Below are 9,121 nucleotides of genomic sequence, written 5' to 3' on the forward strand. Positions count from 1 at the left end.
TATATCATGGCTGTATGCATTTGGCCGTCCACCTGAAAAACTAACTGCCGCACTAGTCTGAGGTCAAGAGCGCTCTGGAGCAATTTTTCCTGCTCCAATTAACTGTAGAAACTGGAAACGGGATGCACCTGAGTTCAATATTGATCTTCATGGCAAAGGCTGTGAATACTTATACACACTTGAATTATTTTTTTCCTTTGTTTTTTTTTATTACATTTTTCAAAAATAGCACATAAAAGCAAAATGTGGAAAACCTGAACCTGCACCTCAAACATGTACTGCAAGAAAATTACTCAGTATTATCTGTGTTACAATAGTTTGTTTACAGTGCTAAGGGCTCAGGAAAATAACAGTTAAACCTGTACTACTGACAGTCATCCACACGTGAGTTTGTTTTTAAGTGCAGTCACAATACGGACACAACAGACATTCATGTTGACTGAAGTCAAATTGGCATCGAAACAGCCACAACTGAAGGTCCACCATCAAAATGTTCTCAGTATGATGCAGTGCAGCTCTGTATCACTCAAAACCACAATACATACACAATAATGACATAATAACTCTAACCCTAATAACATATTTTTCAATTCATACCTTTGACAGTTTCAATCAAAAGTGACAAAGCCCTTGTGTCTAATTATCTAGCAAGTGTAGATAAGGAAAAACATGCATGTTTTCCTCTGAAACCTGCAACAGCAGATTACATTTTAAGTCAGCATATGTTAGCGGTTATCAAATCATTTTAAGTGTGCCATTGATGATATGCTACTCTCACATAAGGAACAATTAGCACAACAGAAATGGTCCCATATGGCATGCAAACACTCCGATGCAACTAGAGCGATAGTCCAATCCAATCCAACGCAACTCCACTTTATTTCTACAGTAATTTAACAACAACCACAGCTGCAAAAAGTGCTGGAGTTAAACATAAAATTAAATAATAATAATAATAATAATACAATCATAAATAACTAAATAAAACATTATTTGCTAATTAAAATATACAAGGCGGCACGGTGGCCGACTGGTTAGAGCGTCAGCCTCACAGTTCTGAGGACCCGGGTTCAATCCCCGGCCCCGACTGTGTGGAGTTTGCAGGTTCTCCCCGTACCTGCGTGGGTTTTCTCCGGGCACTCCGGTTTCCTCCCACATCCCAAAAACATGCATTAATTGGAGACTCTAAATTGCCCGTAGGCATGACTGTGAGTGCGAATGGTTGTTTGTTTGTATGTGCCCTGCGATTGGCTGGCAACCAGTTCAGGGTGTACCCCGCCTCCTGCCCGATGACAGCTGGGATAGGCCCCAGCACGCCTGCGACCCTAGTGAGGAGAAGCGGCTCAGAAAATGGATGGATGGATGGATAAAATAAAGAAGAGCTCCCTTTACATTTGACCAGCAGTAACATTTAGCATACAAGAGGTGCAGTTTTATTCTCTCTGCTTGCACATGTTGTGTGAAGCTGTTAGTAGATGAGAGAGAGGACCAAGATTGAAATCTCCAAATATCATTATGAGGGTGCTGGGATCATAAATCTCGATCGCCGGGACACTAAAATTGTAATCTCGCGATCACAGTGTGCATGTCGTCACTCATGTTTTCTACAAGCTGAGTTTGAAAGTAACCAAACAAGTGGAGTTTTCCAACAGCCAATAGTTTGTCCGTTGGAGAGTAAAACACATACAGAAAGATAGGTTCAATTCTCCTGTCCCATTTAGTCTTCGCTCTTGCTTCAGTTTATTACATTCTAAGCGCAGACTCTCATCCCTCTCCAGACATTCTCCCGGACGCGTTTGGCACTGATATGCTCCGCCAAAGAATGTCACTAAAAATGTTTAAACATTCCACAACGGGTTGATACGACACACAATGAACATTAAATGCCAAAAAAAGGGTGGAAAATTACCAGTAGAAGAGATGTTGCAATTGGCTGCCAACTCAAGGCAACATCACCATCAATAAAAAAAAAAGCTCTCCAGTTATAGGACATTGTGATATGCTTGGAATGTTGTCGAAGTGATCATTTTAAAATGGTAACGCTTGCAGAGATTTATTTAAAAAAAAAAAAAAAAAAAACATTGCATGTTATTTATGTTTTCTAGCTTGTAAAATAATGGTTGATCATAATTGTGATGAAACATTGATATGATCAGTCTTCATATAGATCAGGGGTGTCAAACTAATTTTTGTCGCAGGCCACATTGCAGCTATGGTTCCACTCGGAGGGCCAGTCTGGCTGCAAACTCATATGATTGCCTCATATTATTACATATACACAAATTAATGGATAATTAATTTTGAAATCAGAAGCCAGTAAAAACTGTTTGTTCAAATACAGTATGAATTAATTTTATTTTAAAAGGGGGGTTGGTAACAAAATATTTGTTGCAATATCTCAACATTTTTAAAAGTGAAGCCGATTTGCAATTTTGGTATTTTTGCAAGAAACACAAAGTTGATGCACGCTCTCGCGGGCCACATAAAATGATGTGGTGGGCCGGATCTGGCCCCTGGGCCACCAGTTTGACACCTGATATAGATGATTATCATTAATTATTAATAACATATCAAGAATCATTTGAGCAAATTTATGAGTTCAGACATTTGTAACACACTGGTAGCCCCTCACATGAATTAGTGCCCAAGAAGTAGCTCGGTTTGAAAAAGGTTGGTGACCCTTGGGCTAAATAAGTAACCTGGCTACTATAACACAATCATCTAATGTGATGTCTGTGAGTGGGAATCATTACAGTGTCTGTTAGGTATAGTTCTAAAGGCAGAAAATGCTGAATACAATACATTTTGTGTAAAAATCGGTAAACTTGGGACCAAAACAAAAACTCAAGCATGAAATCTAATAAGCGCCTATTAATCTTTTTCTTTATAACAAAAACAAGCTTTTTGAGAACTCCATAAGAACGCTGAGAGCAGTCAAACAGGTCAACAATGATTAGGCCAAAGTCAGCATGCTAGAACTTGGCTACAGCTGATCTTTCCAAAAAATGTCAACCAAAATGTGTCAGGAGGCAGGAATGTAAGCAGATAATTTCGATTTATATAACCCATCCTGGCACGGTGGACGACTGGTTAGAGCGTCTGCCTCCCAGTTCTGAGGTCTGGGGTTCAATGCCCGAGCCCGCCTGTGTGGAGTTTGCATGTCCTCCCCGTGCCTGCGTGGGTTTTCTCCGGGCACTCCGGTTTCCTCCCACATCCCCAAAACATGCATGGTAGGTTAATTGAAGACTCTAAATTGCCCATTGTGTGAATGTGAGTGCGATTGGTTGTTTGTTTATATGTGCCCTGCGATTGGCTGGCAACCAGTTCAGGGTGTACCCCGCCTCCTGCCCGATGATAACTGGGATTGGCTCCAGCACTCCCGACCGACCCTTGTGAGGATAAGCGGCTCAAATGGATGGATGGATAACCCAGCCTATGATTATTATTATTGTCAACGTTGTCTAGGGAGATCAGGCAATCAATGTTTGGCTCTTCAAAACAAATGCAATTTGCTTCATATAAGCATATTAAGCTTATTTTGAAAATGTATTTTTAGAAAATGAACTTTTCCAACACTGATCACTTCTTTTGTCACCACTACTCTCAAAGGGTAGTGGATTTAAATATTCCACTAAAGCCAGATTTTAAATCCGATCTTGTCGAGCACCCTGGACAACCTCATACTCTTTTATAACCAAATCTCCGATGATCTTTGCACTCATTAAATTAAATCTTAAGCATGTTTTGTGCTTGAATTACTTTCACCCAATAAATTGTTTTCCGACAGGATTAAGGCAATATCACTTGACCGATTGTAATGTGGCTGCAATGTGTCACTGCTGACACAATGAGTCGGCACCGTGACTATGAATTTACTTCTTCACTATTAGGTAAGTCTAAAGGAGGGTCAGAAGTAAAACAATAAAAACATTTTTAAAAAGCCATCACAACTGTGTGCAGGGCATTTGAGAGACACGATATATAACTTGCACATGGTTAAGAGGTTTACAAAGATTACAGAAATCTTTCAGCGGTTCCACATACAAATAGAAGCTATGATTCCTATTAAAGGCTTTAGGGTCCACACATCTTTCCTAGAGACTTGACTGTATGGAAATCTTATCAAGTCTTTGTGTCACCTCAGAATCTCAGGGCTCAGAATCAGGAGCCAGTTGGGACCTGAGTGCTGTTCCAAGCAGGAGTACAATTCATGCTAATTGGAAGAAAGGTAAAACGCAGTGCAGTGCGAAGAAGTCCAAGGAGATGGGATCAGAAGACGTGTAATGAGCAGCGAAGGTATGAGTCCAGCTTTTGTCCGTCAGCTTGTCTCTGCTCGGTCCCATGAGAGAGCTAAGAGTCTGGAGCGCCGCTTTCTGTCCAGGCTCCAGGCAAACTCTGTTTTCAATCAAGATTAAGTTCTCCCTCCCTCATTCACATCTACATAAACACCACATCTCCTCCACAAGTGTGGACACACTTGCCGTGACCTGAGCTTTCCATCAGCATTGGATTGATTGAATTAGTGACCTGTCATTTTTCCATCAGAGGATCAAATCCAACTGAGTGTCTTTGTCAGCTTTGCGAGAGAGTGAACTCTCAAAAGCTGGCGTGACAAAAACATGAGAACTCCTTCATCTAGTTCAAGATGTCTTGTTATTATGGGGATCACTTAGACAGCTCCTAATTCAATAACTAGACGAGAGTTGAAAACTATAGATTCGCACATGCTGCATAAAAAATAAATGTACAGCAAATACTAATTTAACCATCTAATTAATTGGCAAAGTGACACTAAAATTGATCAATAAATCTTGGTATAGATGTAAAGTGCATAACATACAGACAGCTTGGAATTTTGAAAACAATTTAATGGAAAAACAATGAGCAGCATACACAATGTACAAACCCCAAATCCAATGAAGTGGGGATGGTGTGTAAAAAAAAAAAAAAGAAAAAGAAAAAATTAAACTCTAAAAAAATAAAACAGAATACAATGATTTGCAAATCAACCTATATTCAATGAATACACTACAAAGACAAGATATTTAATATTCAAATTGATGAACATTGCTTTTTTTTTGCAAATATTCCCATTTTGAACGAAGTCTCACTTTGAAAATCAAATGTCTTTGTAGTAATTGAAAATAGGTGGAAAAGGTTTTGCAAATCATTGTATTCTGTTTTAATTTGTTTTACACAACGTCCCAACTTCAGTGGAATTAGTGTTGTTAGTAAAACGGAGAGACACACAGTGGATTGCAAAGTAACAAAGTGTTTAAATGCCGAACATTTAAACACAAATCACATGAAGTTAAAAAAAGACATCACATACAAAAAGGTTCTTGATAATTCTTCCAATTCCATCAAGTTTTGTCTTGAATGTGTGCAGACTTTAGTCCTCCATCTTCAATAAATCCCTTTTCATGTTTTACGGTGCCGTTTCCCCAAAGCGGTCGATGAAGCAGCGATGGATTTCTGGGAGCAAGACGACCGCTTTTTGACAGACGTCCTCTCTGTGACACTGTTCAGAAGAACATTTGGTCATTTTTGAATAGGGTAAGAGGAAATATGCGACTTAAAATACATCTCCTGAAGAGGACAGTTTTATTAGAACATAAGATACCAACAGCAGATGCTTAACTGTTTTGGAGTAAAACATTCTGCCTTTTACTGCACTCCTTTGCACGAATAATTGGCTTTTATATGTTATGTGCCTACTTCCTGCAATCCATACAGGCCACTGTAGATACTCATCGAACATGTACAGTATAATGGGGCCGAGGGTAAAATTCAAGCCTAAAGGTTGTACAGCCATGAAATACGGGACCGTTCTAGTTTCTTCAGAGGACGTTTCGGCTTTGACTTGAAAGCAGGCGGAAAAGTGGCCGACTGGTTAGCACATCTCCCTCACAGTTCTGAGGACCGAGGTTTAAATCCCGGCCTCGCCTGTGTGGAGTTTGCACGTTCTCGCGTGGGTTTTCTCCGGGCACTCCGGTTTCCTCCCACTTCCCAAAAACATGCATGTTAGGTTGATTGAAGACTCGAAATTGCCCATAGGTGTGGATGTGTGTGCGAATGGTTGTTTGTTTATATGTGCCTTGCAATTGGCTGGTGACCAGTTCAGTGACCCCGCCTCTCGCCCCAAGATAGCTGGGATAGGCTCCACCATTCCCACGACCCTTGTGATGATAAAAAGTTACAGAAAATGGATGGATGGACTTGCAAACAAATATTTGAGATACGAGCGCTGTATGGTGACAGTGAATTTAACTCGCTTCACAACGAGCAGCAGTTTGGCAGATAGTAAACCATTCGTAAAAAAATACATAAATAAATAAGATGTCAAGCTGTTTATTGCCACTCCCAGTTAAAGTTTACTGTTAAACTGCACATAAAGAGAATTACACATTGTGTATTTAAAACAACCAAATAAACCTTGCCTTAAAGCCTGCTAGCTTAATGTTAACACACGATGGGAAAATGCCAAAGACGGGCTAACAAATAGTATCTATGGCATTGTTATAACGCTTCAAGCAACAGCGGTTTAAACACAAACAGTGCGGCAACAAGTAGATGGATAATATAACAATAAAGTCATGTTCTTTTTCGTCTGTGAGAAAACGACTATTATAACTGCAGCTTACTGAGTGACAGTAGTTGTGAAACTCCTCTTCGTTTGTCTGCAAGTTGGTTACACCAGAAGGCACCGCAGAGAAAAACTGTTTTCAATGCAAATATAATGGCCGTCAATTGGCCCCGGCTTTTCACTATTCACTGTGGCCCGCTCTCTATCCCCCACGAACAGCCGTGGTCCACTGTACTCGTAACTCAAGGCACCACTATACTGTATAACAGCAGTAAGTGTGACAGAAAAATATTGTAAACATAACTTCTCTTCTGCTGTTTAATATTCCTAACAAGATGAGGCAAAACTGTGGCTTTCAAAATATTCAATATCAGCAAACCCCCAAAGTAATCACTGATTCTTTATCATTCCTGTGGCTCAAATCTTCAAGCTCATATTTATTTGAGAAAAAGGAAGAAAAAAAAAAGACAAAATGACGAGAGATAAATGTGATTACCAATTAACTGTAGCTTTACAAACCAAATGACATCAAAAAGGTTTAATTAATTTTAAGCAGAAACGTTGGACCTGCTCTGTCCAAATGAATCTGTGCGTGATAAGAATGCTGCCGGAGTGACCGACAACTATTGCAGTCTATCTCAACAAAATGGCCTTCTAATTTTGTCACCAGAAAATTCATTAGAATTCAACCGGTTGCTTGGATGCTTTGAAACCCCCCTGACTGAAATAGATATGTGCAAGGCATCTAATTAAAAGACATGGCATCTAATTAAAAGACAATTACTGATTTATTCCAATAATTCCTGTGCTTTTGGTGACAAGGGAGACAAAACAACAAATTATTTTATCTGAATGGGGGAAATGTCATCTTTTTTTTTTTTAATGAGATCAATTTGACTGAGCTATAATTGACTTGGAATCATTTATCAGTCATCCTGACACTGAATGAGCTCAATAAATAGCAACAAACATGGTATTTATTCACAGTACATATACTGTATATAAAACAAGTTCATTTTGTTTTGACACCATGTATTAATTGTGTACTAATTTCGTAGTTGTTATTTTGACAATGTGGTGCTAATAGAAAATATGTGCAGCCAAGGCTTATAAGATGAGGAAGTTGCATCTATTCAAGTTAGCACTTGTTGCACGGCTGTATGCTGATGACTTTGTTGTATTTACAGTATATTTAGTATATTAGGAGTGGGACTTTAATATCAATCTTGATTAATTACAGACAAATTAATCAGTTAAAAAAATAATGCATTTGAATCATATTTTGTGTTCCAAAAAACAGGGAATTGTCAGCGCACGATTTCCTGGTACACTGATTACACTGACGCACACATCAGAGTTCGGCTACCAAAATGGACAAATTGGATGAAACAGCATCAGTCCGACTGTTTGTCCAATTTGTGCAAAAACGAGTTTTCATTGCACCGCAGCACTTCAACCATCCAACGTGATCCAACTTTTCAACTGCCACACAGAAACCATTTAAAGGTAATAGTGTTTTTAAAAAATAAATTTAAATAACTGTCCCAAAATGGTACCTCAACTTTAAGTCTGTTTAATTTTGGCCAGGACTATTTTCTATTAGTTTTTCTCCTGTTTTGTATTGAAATGTAATTAAATGCATTTCTAACTACATGTATATGTCTGTGTCAATTATATGGTTTAGTCATCCACTAAAAACCATTTAAACCATGCTGCTTTTTAGGACAAATATTGTTATACGATTTAAATTACATTAATCACCATTAATTAATTAGAAAGCCTCTAATTAATTAGATACATATTTAATCTAGTTCCATGCCCAATTTATATCAATGAAGTAATTTGTTTCTTTTTCAACCCAGTTCTCATTGGCTTGATTCATTTCGAACAATGATGCGGTTTTTAAACATCAATTCTGGCTTTGAGTGCTGAATAGAAGGAAAAAAAAAACCTTTAAAAAAATAAAGTGTCACAGAGGATTTAAAGATGTTTGTGTTCACGGATAATTTCCAGCGATGCAATGGAAACACTAACCAAATTATTTAGAAGTGTACTTACTTAGAAGAGTGGAGGGGGGACTACAGTAATTTGTTCAAGCATCTTCTGGTGAAAGGGTCCAGCAACATGAGGGTGTTGTCACCACGGGGACAAACCATTGTCGCTCAGGGAACATGTCTGTGAGACCACCACTAAGGAGTAGCAACGACCACATGCAGGGCCCTCCTCACTTGAAAGGAGTAAAGATATCAGCTCAAAACCAGTGACAAGGTGTCCCATGTCTATATATTCTGACTATATTGGCAGGAAAAATACAATTCCAGCACTGGAATTTGGGTTACAAGTCCACGTGGCAAGTGGAAGCTTGAAAGATGACGGAGTGTTCTTGCACACGGGCTATGTGCCTGTGTGCAAGCGGAATTTATATAAAAAAACACTTGAATTGCCAACCATGACAATCTGTAATGTGGAGATTAAGTCTCTTTCTTTCCCACTTCCTTCCATGTGATTTCCACGCCCAATCTCCAAGTCTCCACG

The 9,121-nt window shown here is 38.9% G+C and overlaps 1 protein-coding gene across 4 annotated transcripts in view; it reads right to left on the minus strand.

Moving 5' to 3' along the window:
• Positions 1-4,957: 4,957 nt before the first annotated feature.
• The window catches only part of rad18 (RAD18 E3 ubiquitin protein ligase), a 30,856-nt gene continuing 26,692 nt past the window's right edge, over positions 4,958-9,121 (minus strand). For 2 of the 4 annotated variants that reach the window (XM_061688207.1, XM_061688206.1), the window contains one exon: positions 4,959-5,521. In XM_061688207.1, the coding sequence (XP_061544191.1) occupies positions 5,422-5,521 (100 nt within the window). In that variant the 3' untranslated portion in view covers positions 4,959-5,421. Of the gene's footprint in view, positions 5,522-8,630 lie in introns of those variants that run through there. The other 2 variants (XM_061688209.1, XM_061688208.1) reach the window with 2 other exon arrangements.

The sequence above is a fragment of the Phycodurus eques genome, chromosome 10, assembly GCF_024500275.1.
Source record: "Phycodurus eques isolate BA_2022a chromosome 10, UOR_Pequ_1.1, whole genome shotgun sequence".
NCBI lineage: Eukaryota > Metazoa > Chordata > Actinopteri > Syngnathiformes > Syngnathidae > Phycodurus > Phycodurus eques.